Source organism: Tupaia chinensis, unplaced genomic scaffold (assembly GCF_000334495.1).
Source record: "Tupaia chinensis unplaced genomic scaffold, TupChi_1.0 Scaffold000037_20, whole genome shotgun sequence".
In the NCBI taxonomy this organism is placed as follows: Eukaryota; Metazoa; Chordata; class Mammalia; order Scandentia; family Tupaiidae; genus Tupaia; species Tupaia belangeri.
In genome coordinates, this window is record NW_006159479.1 from 570,471 (window position 1) to 596,273 (window position 25,803).

The 25,803-nt window shown below is 37.8% G+C and overlaps 1 protein-coding gene across 1 annotated transcript in view; it reads right to left on the reverse strand.

The window, feature by feature from the left end:
• KPNA3 (karyopherin subunit alpha 3) overlaps positions 1-23,050 on the reverse strand; it is a 60,120-nt gene extending 37,070 nt beyond the window's left edge. The window contains exons 1-3 of the mRNA XM_006140531.3: positions 23,009-23,050; positions 246-335; positions 26-55 (exon numbers count right to left, since the gene is read on the reverse strand). Of these exons, the coding sequence (XP_006140593.1) occupies positions 26-55; positions 246-335; positions 23,009-23,050 (162 nt within the window). The remainder of the gene's footprint in view (positions 1-25; positions 56-245; positions 336-23,008) is intronic.
• Between the last annotated feature and the right edge of the window lie 2,753 nt (positions 23,051-25,803).

Sequence of the window (25,803 nt, forward strand, 5' to 3'; positions counted from 1 at the left end):
TGAGAATATTAAATTAATAACATACCTGCAATATAGCTTCTAACGTTACATTTTGCTTAAAAAGAAAAAAAAGAAAACACAGTTCAGTGGAGTTTATTAGCGAAATTACATTCACTGAAGAGTCTATCTGCTAAAGTTAATGTAACTTAATTACCATCATAAAATTAGTCTTATATTAAAATTTAAGTTCTCCTTGTTACTATAAAAATTTATTTTAAGGACTCTATAAAAACAAGGTAACTTACTGCTTTAAAATCAGCATCAACATCTGAATCTTCTAAGCTTTCTTCTTGGGGAACATTTCTCTTTTTCAATAAATGTTCATCTCTTTTATTCTGAAAGGCAACCAATAAACACTTAGTAAAAGTCATGAAGGCTAGGGCCAGCAGGCGGTGTGGTGATTGGGGTAGTGAACTCCCAACATAGCCAGCTGTGGTTTGAGTTCCAGACCTGGCAGCTTGCTTTCTCACTTCCATTCTCTCTCTGTTACCCTATCAAGGAAATGTGCCTTTTAGCAAATTATTAAAAAAAAAAAAAAAAAAGGATGATAAATAAAATTAAATAAATCTTTTTTAAAAAAAAGAAGTCATGAAGGCTGCCATTAGTAAAAATCCATTAAAATTATTTCAACTTCGTTAGATAACTGTGAGACAAATAATCTCTACATACAGATAACATGAATTAAATGTACATACTGCAAACCAATGACAAGGTCACATTCTGGACTGGGAAAAAATATTAGCTGGTTTACAGTCCAACTTTGACATATACAAACAATACTCAGTACCAACTGATCTTTAGTGAAGATTTAAATATGGAGATGTTAGGACCAGAAGATGGCATAGCAATTACACTGCTGAACTCCCACATGGCCTACAGCATTTCAAATCCCAGACTCAGCAGCTTGAAATTCATGCCAGGTGCATGTGTATGAATGCCCACAATCTTGAGAGGAGAATGGAGAAGCGATTGTGATGTGGTCATCCCCCTTGAGAGGGAGGTGATTTCTCACTTTCTATCTCTCTCTCTGGTGAGCACACACACACCCTATAGTAAAAATCTCTGAAAAAAACATTGGGGGATGTAATAAACTGTAAAAATTTAGTAAATATACTTCAACTAGTATGCCAATTTTCACTTACTTATTGCTAATGGTTGCCGGAAAAAATGTAAGAACCCAGATTAAAGATAAGATCTCAATGTTAAAATATTAAGGTCTACACATGCTTGATGAGGGTACAGGAAATAAGAATTCATTAACACCCATATCACCTATTTGTCATCATCTCAAATGTAAACTCTTACTATAAGGGCTTTTTTTCTTTCTTTTTTATTTTTTTAAGAGGTTTTTGCTATATGGCGCGTGTGCTCGCCAGAAAGACAGAGAGAGACAGACAGAAAGTGAGAAATCATCCCCTAGGGGGGATGGCCACGCCGCAATCCCTTCTCCTCTGTTCTCCTCTCAGGATCATGAGCACGCACGCACATGCACCCGGCGGAGTTTAAGCCACTGGGTCTGGGACTCGAACCATGGTCAACTACATGGGAGTCCGGCGACATAGCCATTACGCTAACTGCTGGTCCCAAACAAGGATTCTTTATTAGCAAACATATTTCTACATTTTATGGGACTTTAATAGTGTGTAATGGTAACCTGTGCCATTTCACACAATTTGTAACTTGGAGTAAATAGCCAATTTTCTCTAGGTTTTAAGTGTATCTATAGTATTATACAAAATTAGAGCAAACACTGACTGGGTTATGTGGTACTGCAGTGGTTAACACAACTGGATCCATATGGGAAAGGTCCTGGGTTCACAACTAAGGACCTCCCTATGTACACTGGATGTGTGGACATGCCCATGACCTGGGCCAGCTGAGAACGGAGGTGGATCACAGTATGAAGACCCTATAGGGTGCCTGTTTCTCTCTCAGCAGAAATACATTAAAAAAAAAAAAAAAAAAAAAGATTTCTATTCTTTTCAACTTAAAATTTGAAAAGGTACACTTTTCATGTTCAATATAATATTTATAGAAGTATTTGATTATAACATAAAGTTAAAGGCATTAATGTTGATGTTAAAATTCAGATCAAATAGAAATCAGAACTAGAAATACATACATATATATCCATCTTGCTGGCTTATCTGAACAACAGCAATTTTTGTCCTGTGTATAAGGAAGTCTACTGGTGCCTGTACTTTTAATTACTCAAAGAACTAAATGCAAATTGTATTTAAATTAAAGCACCTCACAATTAAATCTAGCACTGATACTTTACACAGTCTCAGGTGGCTTCCCAAAGAAAACTGATTTATTTACACTGTGAAAACAACAGTTTTCTTGGCTAAATGACCAAAGGTATCACCACCAGAAAAATACGAATCAACATTATATGGCTCTTGCTCTGGTACAGTGAGTAAACAACATCACTAGTATGGTATTCCTAATCTAAATAAATAACCGGACAAAAGTCAGACAAATCCAGATCCGCCCTTTCACAAAAAACAGGTCTGTACTCTTAAGTATCTATTTTTATGAAATATGAACTGATACATTAAGAGCAATGGTTCTGTGCTTGCAATTTGAATCATTCAAGAACAAAACACAAATATGTAACTTTAAAAAAAGAATAACGCAGGATCAGCAGATGACACAGTGGTAATGTTGCTGGACTTCAACATGGTCAACTGCAGTTCAAGTCCTGAATCTAGTGGCTTGAAAATCATGCTGGGCACATGTGCATGCATGCCCAAGATCCTGGGAGAACAGAGAAGAGATTGCCACAGGACCATTCCCCCGGGGGCTAATTTCTCACTTATCCTCTCACTGTTTCTGTCTCTCTCTTCAGGAGCACATACCCCCTAAGGCAAAAACCTCTTTAAAAAAATAAATAAAGCAAATATGAAAAAATGGTAACAATCAAGGAAGCTGAGCGAGTCAGGGGTAGATGGTGTTTCTTTGTTTTTCTTACCATTATTATAACTTTAAATTTCAATCTATGAAACTGTTTCAAAAAACTTTTTAAACCTATGCATTCCATTCTGTGGTTTATAACAGATAGTTTTTAAAATGTATTATATAATATGGTAATTTTAAATACCTCTCAGATTTAATCCATTTTAAAACTAACAAAGTTTAACTCTAACCCTGATCTGTTTTTCTCTAACTTTTCTAGAGCCCAAAGTTTCCACAGGTGTTTTTAGAAATCTCATTCCTATCATTCCTCCTCCTCCAGATGTTTTAGACACAGAAGCAACAAAAAGTATATATACAACTAAAGCCTAGGGAACCAGCAGTTGGCATAATGGCTATGTTGCTGGACTCCCATGTAGTCAATTGCAGTTCGCGTCCCGGATCCAGTGGCTTAAACTCAAGCCAGGCACCTGTGCATGCGTGCCCAAGATCCCAAAAGGAGAATGAAGGAGAAGGGACTGTGGTGTGGCCATCCCCCCAGGGGGTGATTTCTCGCTTTCTGCCTCTCTTGTATCTCTCTTTCTGGCGAGCGCACATACCTTATAGCTAAAACCTCTCCAAAAAATAATAATAATAATAATAAAAATAAAGCCTACATATACAGAATTCCCCATTCTGGGCATAGTATTTTATCATTACATGTGATGTGCTGTCTTTTTTGGTAGATACCCTTTATCTGTTAAGGAAGCTCCTTTAAGTTTTTTTTCTTCTTTTCAAACCATGAATGAGTGGCTAATTTTTCAAATTATGTTTCTTTTACACCTACTGAAATGGACATAACATTTCCCCCTGTTATCTGTAAATGTGGTAAACTGATTGTCTAACACTGAATTATCACAGCAAACCCTGGGATAAACCTTTCTTAGAATATTGTTTTAGGGACCAGCAGTTAGCGTAATGGCCGTGTCGCTGGACTCCCATGTAGTCGACTGCAGTTCACGTCTCGGACCCGGTGGCTTAAAACTCACGCTGGGTGTGTGTGCTTGTGTGCCCAAGATCCCGAGAGGAGAAGGGATTGCAGCTTGGCCATCCCCCCGGGGGAGTGATTTCTTGCTTTCTGTCTCTGTCTGCCTGGCAAGCGCACGCGCCCTATAGCAAAAACCTCCAAAAAAAAAAAAGAATATTGTTTTAAAAGCATTTATTACTGGACTCAATTTACAAATATTTTATTTAGGACTTTTCATATCCTGTATTCCTAAGTAAAACTGGTTGGTAAACATCTTTTCTCAGATTGTCTTTGTCTTGTGCTTGAAGTCATAAGTTTTGCTAGCTTCATAAAATGAGCTTTACCTTTACCTCTTTACCATCTCTGAAATCATTTAATAAGGCTGTAATGATTTGTTCCTTCAATGACTGCTGGAGTTTCAGTTGTGAGACTATCTTTTCTTTTACAGGAAGGGTAGAAGTTAAATTTTTAGCTACTGGTATTAATTTCTATAACTGTGTTTAAATCTATTCAGGTATTTCATATCTTCTCAAGAGAGATCAATTTTTATTTTTTTCTGCTAGTAAACTGCCCACTTGACCTGAATTTTCCAATTTATTGCCTTAAAATTGTTTGTATTCAAAAAGTGCTAGTTTGATGGCAAAAGTGGCAATAATTTGCCCTCCCATATCCTTGCCTCGAGGTATTCCAGAGTCCTATACAGATTCTAGACACAGTAGGGTGACTGCTTTGGCAATGGGACATTAAGCAAGCAGATGCAAAAAGTGCTCACACAGGACCAGCAGATGGTGTAATAGTTACATCCCATATGGCCAACCACAGTCTGAGTTCCAGACCCAGTGGCTTGAAACTCACACCAGGCACATGTGCCTGTGTGCCAAAGATCGTGAGAGGAAAATGGAGAAGGGATTATGGCATGGCCATCCCCCCAGGGAATGACTTCTTTCTGTTGGTCTCTCTTTGTCTCTCTGGTGAGTGCACACACTCTATAGCAAAAAGTCTCTCTTAGAAAGAAAGAGAGAGAGAGAAAGGTAGGTAGGTAGGTAGCTAGGTAGGTAGGTAGGTGGGTGGGTGTTCACACAATTTGGGCATGGTCTCTTGCTGCTTTTTTTCCCCTGAAATTGTCATGTGAACAACAATGAGCCAACAAAGACACTGTGTGGAAGACAACCACAGTCCCTGCCAATAGCCAGACATCAGAAACTATTAGGTTGGTACAAAAGTAATTGCTGTTTTGGACCATGAATTTTAATCTTGGGCATGCACACACATGAGCCTGGCTTGTGTTTCAAGCTACTGGGTCCAGGACTTGAACTGTGCAGTCAGTCATATGTGCTCCAACACCCTTAACCACAATGCCACCTGGTTGTCCCAAACTTTTCATTTCTACTCTTTTTATCCAACAGATAAATGTAGTCACAACCTACTCCAAATGTCACTGAAGCAATGGGACAGCTAATTTCTACTTTCCTTTTCTGCCATAGGTCCTGTGCATTCAACAGAGAAAGACAGTGAGAAAGTGAGAAAACCACCCCCCAGGGGGGATGGCCATGCCACAATCTTTTCTCCTCCATTCTCTTCTTGGGATTCGGGCATGCCCACACGCCCTGCGTGATATTGAAAACACTGAGTCCAATACTCAAACCATGGTCAGCCACAGGAAGCCAGCACCTTAACCACACCATCTGATGGCCCCGGACTGTGAATTTTAAATCATAACTAGGTTCAAAGATATCTTTATTAATCAAAATAGGAACCATTACAATCAACACATCTTTGTGAATGAGAAATAGTTTATTCTGGTAGCGTAAAAATCCATGCTTGGGAATCTGACAAACTCTTGGAAAGCATATTCTGTATTTTGCTGACTGTGTAAGTGGTTTTAGTCCTGTAAAAAGTTGTTAAGATGATTGAAGAAGTGGTAGTCAGTGGTGAGAGATCAGGTAAATATGACAGATAAGGCAGAACTTTGAAGCCAAATTTGTTCACCTTTTGAAGCATTGTTTGTGCAACATGTGGTTTGGGCATTGTCACAGAGAAGAATTGGACCCTTTCTGTTGACCCATGCCAGCTGTGTTGCAGTTTTCATTGCATCTCATCGATTTCCTGGGCATACTTGTCATATGTGATGGTTTTGCCAGGATTCAGAAAGTTGTAGTGAGTCAGGCTCCACCAAACAGTGACCATGACCTTTTTTGGTGTAAGTCAGGCTTTGAGAAGTGCTTTGGAGCTTCTTTTCAGTCCAACCACGGAGCTGGTCATCACCAGGTATTAGATAAAATCCACTTTTTGTTGCATGTCACAATCCAATTGAGAAATGGTTCACTGTTGCTGCATATAATAAGTGAAGATGACACTTCAAAACAATGATTTTCTTTTTTTTTAAATTTTCAATCAGCTCTTGAGCTTTTTAACCTTTCCAATTTGCTTCAAATGCTGAAAGACCACAGAATGGTCAAAGACAAGTTCTTTGGCAACTTCTCATGTAGCAGAAAAAGGATCAGCTTTGATGGATTGCTCTCAATTGGTCATTGTCAACTTCTCATGGCCAGCCACTACATTCCTCATCTTCAAGGTTCTTGTCTTCTTTTCAAAATTTCTTTAATCACCACTGCATAGTACATTCACTAGCAGTTCCTGGGCCATTGCATTGTTGATGTCCTGAGCTACCTCTGCTGCTTTATAATCCATTTTGAACTCGAATAAGAAAACTGCTCAAATTAGCTTTTTCTCTAACATCATTTCCACAGTCTAAAACACATATAAAATAAACACCAAGTAATAACAAGTCATTAGCAAAGACCTAATTCAAGAAATTGTGCATTAAAATGATCTATAATATGATCACATTTATTTAAAAATGTATCCAATATAAAATGTCAAATATCAACAATGCAAGCACCAACCTAATATCTTAGATCAGTTACCAATCCACCCACCAAGTGTCCACAGACAACACAAGAGCCAAGCTCAAAGCAGCTGAACTGACCCAGGTGAAAAACACTCTGCCAGCTCATAAAATGTCAGCTAAATAATGACTACTGTTTTTAGTCTTTTCATTTTGGAGTGGCTTATTATGCAGTAAAAATTAACTGATACTGTAATGTTTTTAAATGTGGGTTCTATTTAAATTAACAGGCTTTAAAAAATTCCTAGTATTGTGTGATGTGTTTATCTCTATATTGCTACCTTTCCTCATTAAAGACCATTTTAACTGCATTTTATAAGTTCCAAGCATGTAATTTTTTCCTACTATTTACTTCTGGGTGTTCTTAATTTCCATTAGGATTATTTTGATGCCATGAATAAATGTGTTTTAAAGCTTTCATAACTATGAAATTTTCATAACTGCCTTATTCACTGATTTCTAATTTAATTACATTGTGGAAAGAGAACACTCTGAAAATATCCTAACACAGGCCAAAAAACTAAGGCATGACAACCACTCCTCACTCTTAACAAAAAGATAATTCCTGGGCAAATTTCTGGTAATCTGATTAATCACTGAAGGTAATTTTTTCAAAACCCATAGCTTTGCTGTCCCTTCACCTAATATCCTAGAGACATATACCCTCCTGAAGCCTGCACCATAATCTCAGTATCTATAAAAGGTCTACCTTCTGTCACATGGGAAGGAAGCTTAGGGACTATAAAAACAACTCTAGTTTCAACATTCACCTATCTGCAAACACATACACAAAAAGTCTGTAGAAAATTAAGATAAAAATAAAAAATACAAATTTTATTTCTCAACGTAAGTTTCATTGAGTTCAAGATACTTTCGCAATCAATGAGCCTAGCCATTTGATCAATTCCTAAAGAACTGAGGGTGCTGGGAATTTAACCATCAATGCAGTCTTTTTAATATTAACTGAAGAAAAATAGGTACCCTTTTTTTAAGACTGAAAAAAAGAGGAGCTTAATTAAGACTGTAAAAATGGATACCTATTGAAACTTTCAAAAACTGTCCTTTGGGAACCAACAGTTAGCGTAATGGTTTGTGCCACATGCTTCAAGTTTGGCAGAATTTGTTGTGATCTGAAAAAAACATTCTTCTCAAATTGATGTCTTATGTTTCTTAGCATTTTAAACTAGATCCTGTTCAGACATGCTATAACAAACTAGTATGAATTCATTTTGGTGCCCCCCCCCAAAAAAAAATGAAATCCATGCATACTTTTACAAAGAATGCATTTTCCATAAACTTTTTGAAGACTACTGTGCCATAAGCTTTCATATTAGGTGAAGCAATTCTATTTTCTTCTTTTTTTTTTTTTTTGTTTTTTGGCAAGTTAGTGTTAGCTATTTAAGAGTCTATTTTAGTTATTCTGGAGAGAACTGCTAGAGAGAAAAAGAGAAAGAAATAGGTCAACACTTTCCAAAGGATCTGGTCTTGTCAAAATATCCTTCCACCAGTCCATTAGATCTTGGGCACTTGTGCACGTGCCTAATGTGTTTCAGGATTTCTGAGCCAGTGATTCAAACTATGGTTGCCACATGTTATCTGACTTCTCGTGAGCAGCACATTACCACTGCTCCATACAGCTAGCCCTCTACAAACATTTAAAAATAAATTTGTCTACGTCTACAAAAAAATCATGGTAGGATTTCAATAGGAAATGCATTAAACAGATACATTTAGAGAGAACTGACCATTTTACTATCGGGTTGTTGGAAAGGTCATGATGTATTTTTCTGTTTTTCTATGCAGAAATGTATTGTGAGTATTCTGACAACCCAGTATGTTGGAGCTTCCAATCCATGAACATAGCATGCCTCTCTTCCACATACTTAATTTCTTTTTGAAGAATTACTTTAACTTTATTTACTTATTTTCAATTTGACCAGAAGGATAGAGTAAGAGAGAGAGAGAGAGAGAGAGAAAGGAAGCTGCCAGATCCAAGACTCAAACCACAGTTGGCCATGTGGGAGTCCAACACCCTTAACCACCATGCCAATTGGCCAGCCCCCCCCCCCATTTACTTAATTTCTTTAATCTGCATTTCATAATATTCAGTATACAAATCCTATACAATTATTTGATGTATGTACAAGTATTTTTTTTTCAAGGGTCTACAAACGATACTGTGTTTTAAATTTTGGTCTCTACATGTTCATTATTAGTATATATAAGTGAAACTGATTTTTGTTTGTTGGGTTTTATTCTGTGACCTTGTTAAACTCCCTTATTAATTCTAATTTTATAAAATCTTTGGGATTTTCTAAATATTCATATCATCTGCAAATAGAAAGAGCTCTCTTTTTTCAAAACTATATAACTTTTATTTTTTTTTTCTTGATTCAATGGCACTGACTAGTACTTGTGGCACTATAGCTAATAATAGGAATGAGAATGGACATCCTTGCCTTCCTAAATCTTAGGACTGATACATTCAGTCTTTTGCCATTAAGAAATGATGTTATTAGCTGTGGGGTTTTTGCAGTGATCTTTATCAAGATGGACTAACTGCCCTCTACTCCTACTTGTTGAGGGTTTTTATCAAGAATGAGTGCTGAATTTTGTCAAATGCTTTTTTTTGCATCAAGTAATAACAATCATATGATTTTTTTGTTAAGCTCATTATGAGAAATTAAAGTACTTTAAAAATATTTATTGTTATTATTAAAGATTTATTTTTATTTTATGTTATTTATTTTATAATCTGACCAGAGAAGGATCGAGTGGGAGTGAGAGAAAGTGAGAAAGCAAGCTGCCAGGCTTGGGACTCAAATAGCAGTTGGCCATATGGGAGTCCAGTGCCCTCAACCACCACATCACCTGCCAGCCCAAAATTAATACTATTTTTAATTTGACAAGAAGGAGGGAGGGAGGGAGGGAGGGAGGGAGGGAGGAAGAGAGAAAGAGAGAAAGAGAGAGGGAGAAAACAAGCCATCAGGTCTGGGACTCGAACTTCATGTGGGATTCCAGTGCCTTAACCACTGTGCCACCTACTGACACGGACATTACTTTTAAAGAGGTATTTCACTAAAAAGTTAAATGATTAAATAAAATAAGTACTGGATCTGGTCAGCCAAGTTAGACACTTCAGTGATTTTTTACCTTTATGTAAGATCTAACATGCTTTACAACTCCAGATCTGACAATTAAGGACTTACAAATCTGACTATCAAATATGAAGTGATGATTATATCACGATAATATCATATGCTGAAATTGAAGATACCAGTAATAGGTTTTGAACAGATTCTCAATTTCTCAATCATTATTCACTCAATAAACATCTACACTGAGAGATATTAGCATAATGGTTAAGAGTTCTAATATTTATCAGCTTGTGTCTTTAGGCAAAATACTTAATTCCTTTATAATTCTGTCTAAATTGTGATATAAAATAGAGTTACACACTGTGGAAGTGTTGATGCATAAAGTTAGTTTAAGTAAAGAGAAAAGAGCAAGTAAGTAAAAGAAAACAAAGCTCACACAAAAGGAGTTAGAAGACAGGCACACAGTACCTATGAGTATCTATAGCCCAGCTTGGATGCTTTAAAGAGGTTATTTATCTATTCCATGAGCAAGGAAGACAGAAAAACAGTACCTCCAAAAGGGTCCTGATGCTGTCATCCACATCCAGCCCTTAGCTAACCCTGCACTTGGGTCACTCACAAAGGTCACTGGACTTAAACAAGGAACCTTGCCCTGTGGGACTGCCTTGCAGGGCATTGCATTTTACTGCGAGGCCTCCATCTGGCTCCTCATCTTCAATTCTGACAGATTAGCATCAGTGTTATTCAAAGTGTTATCCTTGGGCTAGTTAATAGTCCTTCAACTAGTTATTATAGGTCTACCATATGATAACAAGCTGATGCCAAATTGTGAACCAATCATGAAAATAAATACACTGTTTCATTTGGTTATTTAAAACTAAGTAACTTGTCAAAAACTTGAAAAACTTTTCCTTAAAAAACTTGAGATCAGTGGGTGTTATGGAACTTCACAGGGGGTGGTTTCTCTCTCTCTCTCCAGTGAATGTATGCGCCCTGTAGCAAAAACACAAAAATGAAAACGAAAACAAAAACTTGGAGGCCAGCAGGTGGCAGGTGGTTAAGGTGCTGGATTCCTGCATTGTCAACCACAGTTTCAGTGCCAGACTCAGCAGCTTGAAAATCACACCAGGCACATGTGTACGCAAGCCCAAAATCCCAAAAGGAGAATGGAGAAGGGATTATACCATGGCCATCCCCCCTGGGGAAGAGTGATTTCTCACTTTCCCTGTTTCTCTCTGGCAAGTACACATGCCATATGGCAAAAACCTTTTAAAAAAAAATTAACTTGTTTCAAAAATTTTTTTTAATAATTACTTTATTTTAATTTGACCAGAAAGGGGCAGAGTACGTGTGCATGTGTGTGCGCGTGTGTGTGTGTGTGTGAGAGAGAGAGAGATAGGGAAAGTGAGAAAGGAAGCCACCAGGCCTGGGACTCAAACCAGTCAGCCACGTGGGAGTCCAGCACTCTTAACCACCATGCCATCTGCTGGCTGGATTAAGGATTAAATATATATTTTTTTTAATTTGACAAATATGGGCTACTCTCTGTGGTGCAATCTGTAGTTTACTGAACTACAGTACTGGAAGTCATATGGCTGCCTGCAGGTTTGAATTCTTGGCCTGGCTGATCTGAAATATGCTGAGCTAAAGTATGTGTGGCCAAGATCAAGACAAGCACAGGGGCTGGAGGAAGGAGCTCACAGCATGATCCAACCCTGATGAGGGTGCTTGTTTGTCTCGCTCCCTCTCCCACACACACATGCTCTCTATTATGAATAAAATAAGTAAACATTAAAAAAAAAAACTACTTCGAGAGATATTCAAGAATACTATACTAATTTTAGTCACCATGTTATACAATAGAGCTCTTTTATCTAATTGAAATTTTGTACCCTTTGATCAATCTCTTATTCCCTTCCTACTCATGACTAATCATCATTCTATTTCAGTAAGTTCAACTTTTTTAAGATTCTACGTAAGATCATCACATATGTATGTCTTCTGTGCCTGGCTTACTTCACTTCACATAATGTCCTCCAGGTTCATTCATGTTATCCTACTGTGTGTGTGTGTATGTGGGTATATATTTGTGTGTATATTTAAGTGTGTATATTTCATGAAAAATAGTTTTTGTGATTTTTCCTCCAGAAATTTTTTTGTCCTGTGTGTGTATATATATGTATATATATGTATATATATACACACACACTACACTGTCCTTATCCATCCATTGATAGACACAGATTAATTCTCTGTCTTGGCTACTATGAATAATATTAAAGTGAAAATGAGAGTCTAGGTTATCTCTTCAACATACATTTCTCTTTTTTTTCTTGGAGAGGTTTGTTTGTTTGCTTGCTTGTTTTTTTTGCTATAGGGCGCGTGCACTCGCCAGAAAGACAGAGACAGAGAGACAGAAACCGAGAAATCACCCCCCAGGGTGGATGGCCATGTCACAATGCCTTCTCCTCCATTCTCCTCTTGGGATCTTGGGCATGCACGCACATGCGCCCGGCTTGAGTTTAAGCCACTGGGTCCAGAACTCACACTGCGGTCAACTACATGGGAGTCCAGCGACATAGCCATTACGCTAACTGCTGGTCCCTCAACATACCTATTTTATTTCCTTTGGATATACACCCAAGGTCTGCTGCATCATAAGGCAGTTTTATTTTTAATTTCTTGAGGAACTTCCATACTGTTTTCCATGTGGTTGTTCTAATTTTCATTCCCACCAACAGTGTACAAGGGTTTCCTTTTCTCCACATCCTTTTTTTTTCCTTTAAATTTATTTATTTACATTCATTCACTATACATCATCACAGCAAACAAAATGAGATTTCTCATCCAGAATACACTGTATCGTCAACAATCAATTTTCCATTTCCTATTTCCTGTATATTCTGTTATTTTTGCCATTCCTGATTTCTTATCTCTCACCATCTGCCGAGTCCCACCCTCCTCCCACAGTATCTCTGGTACCCACGGTTGCTTTCTATGCCTTTCCCCTCATTTTATTTATTCGCTAAAGGACTTACTTAATCTAAATACTTCCAATAGCAAGCACAGCTGATATATACATATCCATGAACACAAGTCTGAACCTAGGCATAAACCTCAGTGAGTAGAATGAACATACAACAAAGCAGCACCCAGCAGGGACTACATAGCTTACTGTAGTACTCAAATATGCATTTTTTTTTTGAGAGTTTTGTTTTTTTTTTTACTATAGGGCGCGTGCGCTCGCCAGACAGACAGAGACATAGAGACAGAAAGCGAGAAATCACCCCCCAGGGGGGATGGTCACGCCGCAATCCCTTCTCCTCCATTCTCCTCCTGGGATCTTGGGCATGCACGCACATGCACCCGGCGTGAGTTTCAAGCCACCGGGTCCGGGACGCGAACCGCGGTCGACTACGTGGGAGTCCAGCGACATAGCCATTACGCTAACTGCTGGTTCCCAAATATGCATTTTTAAAAATTTCATGAAAAATAGTTTTCATGATTTTTTTCCTCCAGAAATTTTTTAAAACGAATTTACATTCATCTCCTAATCATTGTCACAGCATACAAAAAGTGGTTTTCCATCCAGAATATACTGCATAATGGCTTAATCACGTATGTTACCAATATTTTTCCATTTCCAGTTTCATATATATATATATATATACACACACACACACACACACACACACACACACACTTACCCCATGTTTGATCCTTTGCCCTTTCCCACCCTCTTCTCACACTGTCTCTGGTGTCTACAGTTGTCTTCCATTCCTTTTCCCTCCACATTTCATTGATTATACAATTTCTTAAATAATCTAACTACTTTCAATAGCAAGCTCAGCTGATAATTTCAAGATAAGCAGTTTTGAATTGGTAAGGAAATTTCCTTAAAACTTAAAGCCTGGAAACAGGTTAGTATCCTGTTCAAATAGTAGGAAACTACTGACAGCTCAAGACAGGACAAAAACTCTTAAAACTGGACAACAAAGCCTAGAAGAAAAGCAGGAATATTTTAGTCAAAAGTCACAGAATGCTATTTCACCAGTTTAGTCTTATGTACTTAATCTATTTCTGTTGTGGTTTGATCTTCCCGATTGAATTCTGGGATATAATATTCAACTCCAGACTTGTCCCTACGATTAAGTTGGCCATTTTCTTAGTTTTTGAATTCTTATTTCTGTGTGACTACATTTAATTTCCCTGACACAGCACTTCCTAGAGAACTTCTTGGAGATCTGATCTGGTGCTGGGTAAATTCTTTCAGGTTTTGTTTATCTGAGAATATCCTCGTCTTTTCTTTCCATGTGAAGGACAATCTTGCCGGGTACAGTATTCTCAGTTGTAATTGCTTTTCCCTTAACACTTTGAATATATTTTCCCATCTTTTCCTTGCTCGCATTATTTCCAATGAGATATCTGCTGTTAGTCTGATGGGATATCCTCTGTAGGTAACTTGCCATTTCTCTCTTGCCAATTTTAGTATCTTGTCTTTGTCTGTGGTTTTGGTTAGTCTGGCTATAATGTGTCTTGGAGAAGATCTTCTTGGGTTGATTCTATTTGGGGTCCTTTGTATTTCTTGGGAATGGGTTTTTGAGTGCCTCTCTAGGTTTGGCAAGTTTTCTTGCAGGATTTCATGGAATAGGTTATCAATGCCCTTATGAGTTTCTTCACCTTCTGGGATGCCAATTATCCAGATGTTTAGACATTTGATGGTATCTAGTATTTCTTGTATATTATTCTCAAATTTTTCGGCAATTTTCTCAGTCTTTGTGGTGGATTTTTCTAGGCCAGCAATTTTCTAAGTCTGAGATTCTATTTTCTGTATGATCTAATCTGCTTTTAATACTTTCGAGAAAGATTTTGACTTCCTGTATTATAGTCTTTATCTCTCACAATTCCATTCGATTCTTTTGTAAAGTGTGTAATTCCTCTTTCAGATCTTGCAAGAATTTCCTCAACTCCCGGTACTCGTCAGCTCCTTTTTCCTCTCTTCTGCAGTTCATTGTCTCTCTTCTCTTCCATCTCTGTTAGCTTCACCATTATGAATGCTCCAAATTCTTTATCAGACATATCCATGATTTCCATTAAACTATCTGTGGATGAAGAGGAGTCATTCTTTTCCCTTGGGGGAGAGGTATTTTCTTGCTTTCCTACATTTCTTGTGGTCCTGCGGTGATTTCTAGTCATTTGATGGACAAGTGTGTTTCTTCCCAAACTTGAAGTTCAGTCTGAGCGTCCAGGAGTGTACAGAAAAGGAGACAGAGAGAGAGAAACACCAGCAACAAAAAACAACCAAGAAACAGAGAAAAATCCAAGAAAAAACTAAAAACTAAAAACAAAACAAAAACAAAAAGTATAATGGCTATGTTGCTGGACTCCCCTGGAGCCGACCATGGTTCACGCCCCAGACCCAGTGGCTTAAAACTCATGCTGGGCGCATGTGTGTGCGTGCCCAAGATCCCGAGAGGAGAACGGAGGAGAAGGGACTGTGGCATGGCCATCCCCCCTGGGGGTGATTTCTCGCTTTCTCTCTGTCTGTCTCTGTCTGTCTGGCGAGCACATGTGCCCTATAGCAAAAACCCCTCCAAAAAGAGAAAAGAAAAAAAAAAAAAAACTAAAAAAATTATTATTATTTTTTTTAAAAAAAGCAAAAATTGGAAAACCGCGTGGTGCGCTTGCAGTTTTCTAGAAATCACTAGTTCTCAGTAGCCATGACGGGGTCTTCTGAGGCCTGTGCCCTTGCCTCTTGTGGGTTGGGAGGGTAAGAGGAGATTATTAACAAGATAAAGGGAAAGGAGGGGCTAAAAGCCCAGAAACTGCTTAACTTTAAAAAAATTTAAAAAGGAAAAATTACAAAAAAATGAGAAGACAGAGACAGAGAAAGAGGTAGAGAGAGACAAAGACAGATACAGAGACAGGAGGCTGGAAAGTCTTCCTACCACGTGAGTTTGAGGGCTGGAGGTTGAATTATCTGTGGAAAATCTTCATTTCTCCTAGTCTCCTGAAATCACTAGTTCTCAGTAGCCATGAAGGGGTCTTCTCTCTTCACATCCTTTCAAACACTAATCTTTCCACCATTCCAAGGTATGAAGTGATATCTGTGTAGGTATGAAGTGATATCTGTGCAGTTTTAATTTGATTTTCATGGTAATTAGTGATGTGGGACATTTTTCATATATCTGTTGGCCATTTGTATGTTTTCTTTTGAAAAGGTTTATTTGGGTTCTTTGTCCATTTTTAAGTCAGATTTTCTTGCCACTGAGTTGTTCTTTACATATTAACCCTTTATCAGATGTAATAGATTATAAATATTTTATGCCATTTTATAGGTTGTCTCTTCATTCTGTGACTTTCTTTGTTGTGTGTGTATATATATATGTACACATACACACACATAGACACACACACACACACAACTTCCATCTTGTCTATTTTTGCTTTTCTTGCCTGTGTTTTGGGGTCATATCCAGAAAATCACTGTCCCAACCACTGTCTAGTAGTTTTTCACAGTTTTAAGTCTCATGTTTAAGTCTATAATCCATGTTGTGCTCATTTTTGTATACTGTATCAGAAGCGAATCTACATTCTTCTGCAGGTAGATAGCCAGTATTCCCAGCACTATTTATTGAAAAAAACTGTCCTGTGTGCCCTTGGTAAGTCTGTCAAAGTCAATGGACCATACATGCGTACATTGATTTCTTGGCTCTCTATCCTGTTTCATTAGTCCACATATTTGTTTTGGTCAGTAGAATGCTGTTTTGATTACAATAGCTTTGCAGATTTTTAAGTCAAGTAGTGTGATATCCCTGGCTATTTCTTTTTGATTGAGATTGCTTTGGCTCTTCAAGGTCTTTTGTGGTTGCACACAAAATGTAGGATTTTTTTTCTACTTCTGTTGAAACTGTCCCTGGAGGGACCAGCAGATGACATAATGGCTATGTCACTGGACTCCCACGGGATCGACCGCAATTCAAGTCCTACACCCAGAGGCTTAAAACTCATGCCTGAACCGTGTGTGTGCATGCCCAAAATCCCAAGAGAAGAATGAAGGAGAAGAAATTGCAGCATTGCCATTCCTCCAGCTGGTAATTTCTTGCTCTGTCTCTGGCAAATGCACGTGTCCTATAGCAAAAATCTATTAAAAAAATGGTTTCTCTGGAATTTTTAGAGAAACCATGTTCAATCTGTAGTCAACATTCTAACAATACCTATATTCTTCCAATCCATAAACTTGGAATGTCTTCCTATTCATTTGTGTCAGAAAAGAATTTCATATTAAAGAAAATAGCTCTGTCTTTTTTTTTTTTTCGGAGAGGTTTTTGCTATAGGGTGCGTGCACTCACCGGAAAGACAGAGAGAGACAGAAAGCGAGAAATCATCATCCGGGGGGATGGCCACGCCGCAATCCCTTCTCCTCCATTCTCCTCTCGGGACCTTGGGCACGCACGCACACGCACCCAGCGTGAGTTTAAGCCACTGGGTCGGGACTCGAACCGTGGTCGACTACATGGGAGTCCCACGACATAGCCATTACGCTACCTGCTGGTCCCACAGCTCCTTGTTTTACATTTACATTTCCCTAACTTATCATAGATCAGGACTTTTGAGTAAGTACTACTGATATCTAAAGTATTTTCTTAAAACTTCAACAAATAATTTAAATATAAGTTCATAATTCAATTTAATTCCTGAATACCAGCACTGAATAATTATCAATTACAGGACTAGAATTTGACTAGGCATTTTGACATCAGAGATGTGGAAGTATATGGTGGAGGAGGGAAGTGGGAGTAGAGAGATGGTGTATATAACCATTATCTTCACTTTAGAAGTTTACAGTCTAACAGGTAATGAAATATTAAGGGGCCGGCAAGTGGCATGGTAGTTACGGTGATGGACTCCCACATGGCTGACTGCTACTCAAGCCCCAGACCTGGCAGCTTGCTTTCTCATTTTCACTTTCTTTCTTTATCCTGGTTAAAAAAATAATGATGATAAATTTAAAAATTAAATAAGTAGAGACCAGCAGATGGCGTGGTGGTTAAGGTGCCAGACACTCCCACAAGGCTGACCACGGTTAGAGTTCCGAACCTGGTGGCTTGCTTTCTCACTTTCTCTCTCTCGTCAAAAATTTAAAAATAATTAAGTAAATAAATAAATAAAATTTAAGAATTAAGTAGATCTTAAAAAAGAAGAAGAAGAAAAGAAAGAAAAAGAAATATTCAAAGCAACTTCCCATGGAGTGAAGTGAATTACCAACCACTGGATGACATCTACTAATTAAATTTCTCAAATGAGTAGAGCTCGTCAATAAAGTTCTCAGGACTAGCTCTCTTTTCTTGTATTTTCAAGAATTTCAATGACAGTTAGTAAGAGTTAATACCAAATACTGTGATTAACTCCTTAGTGGAACAATAGAGATACCAAAGCTGAAATCAGACACTGACTATAAAAAGTAGAGGAATCTTCTCTTAATGGGCTCTACACACCTCTATAGACTCATATCAAAAATTAATTAAGCTTTGTCTAAAGTGAAGGCTTGGGACCAGCAATTGATGTAATGGCTATGTTGCTGGACTCCCATGTAGTCAACCATGGTTTGAGTCCTGGACCCAGTGGCTTAAACTCATGCCAGTCACATGTGCATGCATGCCCAAGATCCCAAGAGGAGAATGAAGAAGGGATTGCATCATGGCCATCCCGCTGGGGGTGATTTCTTACTTTCTGTCTCTCTCTGTCTTTCTGGTGAGCGCATGTGCTCTACAGTAAAAAAAAAAAAAAAGAAAAAGAAAAAACTCTCCAATAAGTAAGTAAGTAAGTAAATAAATAAATAAATAAAGTGAAGGCTTTACTTTAGGAACGGTTCACTTTCCACTACTTAGGCAATTCTTACATATGAAACAAGGAACTGTTATTTCTTTAGTTAACTTCATTTTTGGCCCTACTACAAGGATGTTCAGGAACCTAATCATAGTAACTATAAAAGTAATGATGTTATGCAGAAAATGAGAAAAGAACTGTCTAAGGTAACCACAGTGGATATTTAAAAAGATGTGCTCTAACAAGCACACACTTTTAATACTCTAAACTACAGAAGACAGCACAACTATAGAAGGAGGAACAAATAACCAAATATAAATGAATAGCTTGGGTTTTTAAGCATATCAGAAGGGTTAAAAAGCTTAAAACATGGGCCAGCAGGTGGTGTGGAGGGTAAGGCACTGGATCCCACATGGTCAATTGCACAGTTCGATATCAGACCTGGTGGCTTGAAAATCACACGAGACATGTGAGTGTGTGCACAAAATCCCAAAAGAATTGAGGAGAACGGAATGCAATGTGGACATTCCTTTTGGGGACTGATTTCTCAATTTCCCTTTCTCTACCTCTCTCTGGCGAGTGCATGTACTCTAAAAAAAAAAAAAAAGAAAAAGAAAAAACTCTCCAATAAGTAAGTAAGTAAGTAAATAAATAAATAAATAAATAAATAAATAAAGTGAAGGCTTTACTTTAGGAACGGTTCACTTTCCACTACTTAGGCAATTCTTACATATGAAACAAGGAACTGTTATTTCTTTAGTTAACTTCATTTTTGGCCCTACTACAAGGATGTTCAGGAACCTAATCATAGTAACTATAAAAGTAATGATGTTATGCAGAAAATGAGAAAAGAACTGTCTAAGGTAACCACAGTGGATATTTAAAAAGATGTGCTCTAACAAGCACACACTTTTAATACTCTAAACTACAGAAGACAGCACAACTATAGAAGGAGGAACAAATAACCAAATATAAATGAATAGCTTGGGTTTTTAAGCATATCAGAAGGGTTAAAAAGCTTAAAACATGGGCCAGCAGGTGGTGTGGAGGGTAAGGCACTGGATCCCACATGGTCAATTGCACAGTTCGATATCAGACCTGGTGGCTTGAAAATCACACGAGACATGTGAGTGTGTGCACAAAATCCCAAAAGAATTGAGGAGAACGGAATGCAATGTGGACATTCCTTTTGGGGACTGATTTCTCAATTTCCCTTTCTCTACCTCTCTCTGGCGAGTGCATGTACTCTACAATAAGCTAAACAAACAAACTTAAAACAAAGGAAGGCTTCTGAATAATATTAGAACTAATATAAATGTTTTAAAGTTGTATTTTAAGTATGAAAAGTTAAGGGAAGGTAAAGGTTCACATATAGGGAAAATGTAATGTTAACAAATGACAATATATGAGTAATTACTTAATTCCAATTTCGTTTCCCCTGCCTCCATTAAAGAGAATGATCGTTTTTGCTATAGGACATGTGTGCTCACCAGAAAAACAGAGACAGAGAGAGAGAGAAAGCAAGAAATCACCCCCGCCCCCCGGGGAGATGGCCAAGCCACAATCCCCTCTCCTCTATTCTTTCAGGATCATGGGCACGCACACACACGTGCCCGGCATGAATTTAAGCCACGAGATCTGGGACTAGGACCACAGTCGACTACATGGGAGTCCAGCGACATAGCCATTACGCTAATTGCTGGTCTCATAAATAACTTTTAAAAAACCAGATCAGTATATCTATACAAAGCTCAAAATATGCAAAATAATCTATGGTGTTAGAAATCAGAATAATGGATACCTTTGGGGGAAGGTAGTACCTAAGAAGGATACAGGTAATGCTAGCTCTTGATCATGGAGCTAGTTACACAGATGTGTTCACCTTATGAAAATTCATCAAGCTGTATACTGAAACTATGTGGGTTGTTTTGTATGCATTAGTGTGTTAGCCATATGTTAGTAAAATGTGAAAAAAAAAAAAAAGAAGTTCAAAGTTTTAAGACTGCAAAGAGCTCATTTTATTCCTTTAAGGCATAGTTCATTTTTCTGGCCCAAATAACCCAAGGATCCAAAAAAATCCTGCAAATATGATTGCCAAAAGACTGTTGTGTCCATAAAGGAATTAAGGAGTTAACAGGACACTGGAATTATTAAGTATTTTTCAAATTTTTTTTTTTTTTTTTTGGGGGGAGAGATTTTCACTGTAGGGCGCGTGCGCTCGCCAGACAGACAGAGAGAGACATAGAGACAGAAAGCGAGAAATCACCCCCCAGGGGGGATGGTCACGCCGCAATCCCTTCTCCTCCATTCTCCTCTCGGGATCTTGGGCACGCACGCACACGCGCCCGGCGTGAGTTTTAAGCCACCAGGTCCGGGACACGAACCGCGGTCGACTACGTGGGAGTCCAGCGACATAGCCATTACGCTAACTGCTGGTTCCCAGTATTTTTCAAATTTAATTAAAAACCGGGTGAAAGGGAAAATGAATGAATACTTAACCCAGTAAACAAAATATAGAAGTCAGGCAAAAATTCAAAATCTGACTTTGTAAACATTTAGAAAAAATAAGCTGTTAACAATTCCAATTTATTCCTCAGGGTCAACCTTAATGTTATTCCCTTGGACATATTACCTCTGCATTTCCTAATTTAAAAACAAAAAACTTCACCCTGTTGGATTTTTTTTTTTTTTTTTAAGAATTATTTTATTTCTTTTTTTAACTTGACCAGAGAGGGACAGAGCAAAAGAGAGAGACAAAGTGAGAAAGTAAGCCACCAAGTCCAGGACTCAAACCACAGTCAGTCATGTGGGATCTCCAGCATCCTTAACCACCACACCACCTGTCAGCCCCACCTTTGATTTGCACAGCTACCTATTTTTTCCTCTATAACATCATTCACAATTGGTAAGGATATTCGATTGTGTGCTTATTTATATAATGCCCAACTTTAGGAGATGGTGATGCCTGGCTGAATAACTAAATAAATGAATTTCTAATGAAGAGCTTGTGAACAAAGTTCAAATTCTGGCACACATTACTGGTACTTTTTAAAATGTAAGAGAGCAAAAGAGCTACCTAACCAATCTATGACACAATGTACATATTAAATAACTACTAAATAAATGCATAGGCCTATTTAGTTCTAATGGCTCTAAGAGAGTGAGTACTTGCAGAAACAAAGATCTTCCTTCCCCCTAAAACCGCAAAGTTTCAGGATAATAATTTAATACAGGGAAGGAGTCTTAGAAGTGAATTAGATCAGGAAAAGGACCAAACCTAAGACAAACACCAAGATTCACATGTTTTTATTTTAAACTTTTATTTTAAAAATGGACATGTATATAGAGAAAATTAATTACATATATCATTTTTGATGGTCATGTAAATATGTGATTTGAAAACAGTGTCTGCATGAAAGTACAATCTGATGATAAACAATCAAGTTTAACAGCAGCTGCATTTAATTGATAACATATAAGGTTTTTTATTTTATTTATTTTTCTTAATTATCTTTAACAAGTTGTATATAACTTTCACAAATAGGGGAGGAATCCTATTCAGCACACAGCCCACAGAAAGAAAACATTAAGGAAAACATACCTATCTTCAGATGTTGTGAAATTTTAATGATGATCAAGTCCTTCACACAGTAAATGGAAGCTATTATGAGTATATACCAGAATAAGCTATCTATGATATACTTTTATATTGGATGATCTTAGGAATAACCACTAATGTGTCACTGTATTTTCATTATTCAAGTTACTAGAAATTTATTCTAATTACTCTTCTTTAAATGCAAATCAGGGTCCAGCACGTGGCATGGTGGTTCAGGCACCTGATTTCTACATGGCTGACTGCAGCTGAAGTCCTGGACCTCAATCTCTCAGCTAGAACTACAGATGCATGTCATCTCACCCAAATTTCTTTTTTAAACACAAGGTCTCACTATGTTGCCCAGTCCAGCTTGAAGTTTAGAATCCTCCCACCTTCACCTCCTGAGTCACTGGAGTAGGTCATCATGTCTAACCTCTAATTTTGGCTAGAATCACACTAGGCCTCACAGGGTCAGCAGGTGGTATGGTAGTCAAGGCGCTGGACTCCCATATGGACAATCACAGTTCTAAAGTTTCTCACTTTTCCTTCCCCTCTCTCTGTTGAGCATGCATATCCTGTAGCAAATTAAAAAATTATTATGATAAATAAAATTAAAGAAATCATTATTTTTAAAAAATGTAAATCACCCTTACCTTCCGTAGTTCAACTGTCACTTCGTTTCTGTGTCTTCGCATTGTCTGAAAAGAAAAATAAAAAAGATCATGTAAGTATCAAAATATAGATAATGCTAGTACATAAATTAAGGTTTCAAGTATTTGACTTAAAATGTTTTAGAAGTAATTTAATCTTAAGATTAAGGAGTTAGTTGTAGTGTACCATAGTCTAAAACTAGTTTAAAAATCAAAGTTGTCTATTTTACTAGATACTTGTTTACTTTTGTGGAAGATGGGGTGTTACTGCTTAAGATCCATTCCCATATCCTAACTATATGCAGTTTTCTTTTGGGTATTAAATCCTCTCCATTATGTGCAGTTGAAACTTAATTCCCTTGTAACTCTGAATCTTAAGCAAAGAGAAAAGGGTGGGCGAGTGGGTGGCACATTAAATTTCAAAGGAAGAATTTGAACTAGATGATGAATAATGCTTCTATCCTTGACCTGCTCTATTCTCCCATGTCCCTACTCATTCTAGAGCTATCGCATAGCCTTCCAATAATAAATTATGGTTTTGCTTAAGTCAGTTGGTTTTGTTTTATCTTTAAAGATAAGGTCGTAACATATGGCAATCTTCCTGCCTCAGCCATCCAGCTAGAATTACAGATGCATGCCATCTCATCCAGATCATTTTTTTTTTTAAGGTTTTTTTTTTTTGCTATAGGGCGCGTGCGCTCGCCAGACAGACAGAGACACAGAGACAGAAAGCGAGAAATCACCCCCCAGGGGGGATGGTCATGCCGCAATCCCTTCTCCTCCATTCTCCTCTCGGGATCTTGGGCACGCATGCACATGCGCCCGGCATTGAGTTTTCAGTCACTGGGTCCGGGACACGAACCACGGTCGACTACATGGGAGTCCAGCGACATAGCCATTACGCTAACTGCTGGTTCCCTCATCCAGATCTTTTTAAAACACAGATCTCACTATGCTACCCAGTCCAACGTCAAGTTTACAATCTTCCTGCCTTAACCTCTTGAGTCGCTTGAATAGGTCACCATGTCCAGCCTTTAATTTGGACTGAAGTCAAACTAGGCCTCCCAGGGCCAGCAGGTGGTGTGGTAGTCAAGGCACTGGACTCTACATGGGCCAATGACAGTTCAAGCCCTGTACATCATGACTGATTTCACTTTCCCTCTCCATTTCTCTGTGGTGAACACATGTGCCCTAGCAAACTTTAAAACAAACAACGATGATAAAATAACATTAAATAATCCTTTCTAAAAATTTTTAAACTAGGCCTCCCATGTGGTCCCAGACTGGGGAAGCACAGGACCTTAGCAGCAAGCACCACCACAGGTGGATCCCCAAGCCTTTTTTCAAGAGAGAGGTGTACTGGTATTTTTGACACAGGTCAGTCATATCACATCCTGATCCACCTGCCCCAGCTTCCCAATAAGCCAGGACCACATGAATGCACCTATAGTATGGCCTGCTTATACTGTAGAGAGGAAAGCCCATGGGAGGCCCATGCAGCCCCAGTCACTAGGTACCGTCCCACTTGCCACCACAATTGTGCCCTAAAGCTGATTTTTGATACTTGCAACCAATGAATTTTCTTTCTAACAATTCACCCTTTGAAAAATTTGTAATTAAGTATTATTGTCATGGCCTTAAAACCACATGAAAATAAAATAACTATGATAGATTTTTTTAAATCAAAAGTAAAAAGTATCCTTCTAAATTTATTAAGAGGCTCTATCAGATGCGTCTTATCAGAAACTACTGTAATTATTATATATCTCCCCTGTGATGTACTAAAATGATGGATTCTTCATTTTTAACATTAAATCTAGTTACATCCTTACATTCCTGGAATAAAGGCTATATGGTCACAGTGTATTATTTTTTTAATGCCAGATTTGGTATGCTACTATTCTATTTCATATTTCTTGGAGTGGGGCTGGCATGTGGCATGGTGGTTAAGGGTTCTGGACTGCCACGTGGTTGACCACGGTTTAAATCCTGAACCTGGCAGCTTGCTTTCCTGCTTTCTCTCCCTACCCCCGTGTCAAATTCAAATAAATAAATTTTTAAAAAACATATGATTTAAAAACCAATAATTATTGAAGTATCTCTTGCTCAAACTACAGTGACAAATTAATCTCTCTCTCTCTCTCTCTTTTTTTTTTACCCCCAGAGGTCTTTGCCTTAAGAGTGCATAGAGACAGTGAGAGGGAAACTAAGAAATCACTCCCCGAGAAGGATGGCCATGACACAATCCCTTCTCCATTCTACTCCTGGGATTTTGGCATGCACACACATATGGCCAGCATGAGTTTCAAGCCACCAGGTCTGGGGCTCTAACTGTAGTTGGTCATGTACGAGTTCAGTGACATAAATGCTACGCCATCTTATGGTCCCTACAAATTAATCTCTCTCTAAGGGGAAAGAAAAGTTCTATAGATTTATATAATTTGCTAAATATACTGAAGTAATAATACAAAAACAAATCTAAACATAGATACATATCAAATTTTTTAAAAAAGCTACCAAAAAATGTAAATTAGTTGCATTCATTTAACCTGATGAAATAATGTACTGATAAAACCATTATTATATGGTTCAAGAGTAGAAAGATTGAGCCTTGAATCTAATTATATATTTAATATGTTTCAGCATTTTGACTTCAATACTATTAATAGAGAGAATGACTTATGGATAAGTTTATCATACAAAGTAGTAGTAAATATTGAACAATTTTCTAATTAACAGTAATAATGAACAATTATTTGATAACTGTAAGCTATCTTAAGTCACTTGGAAGACTGGAC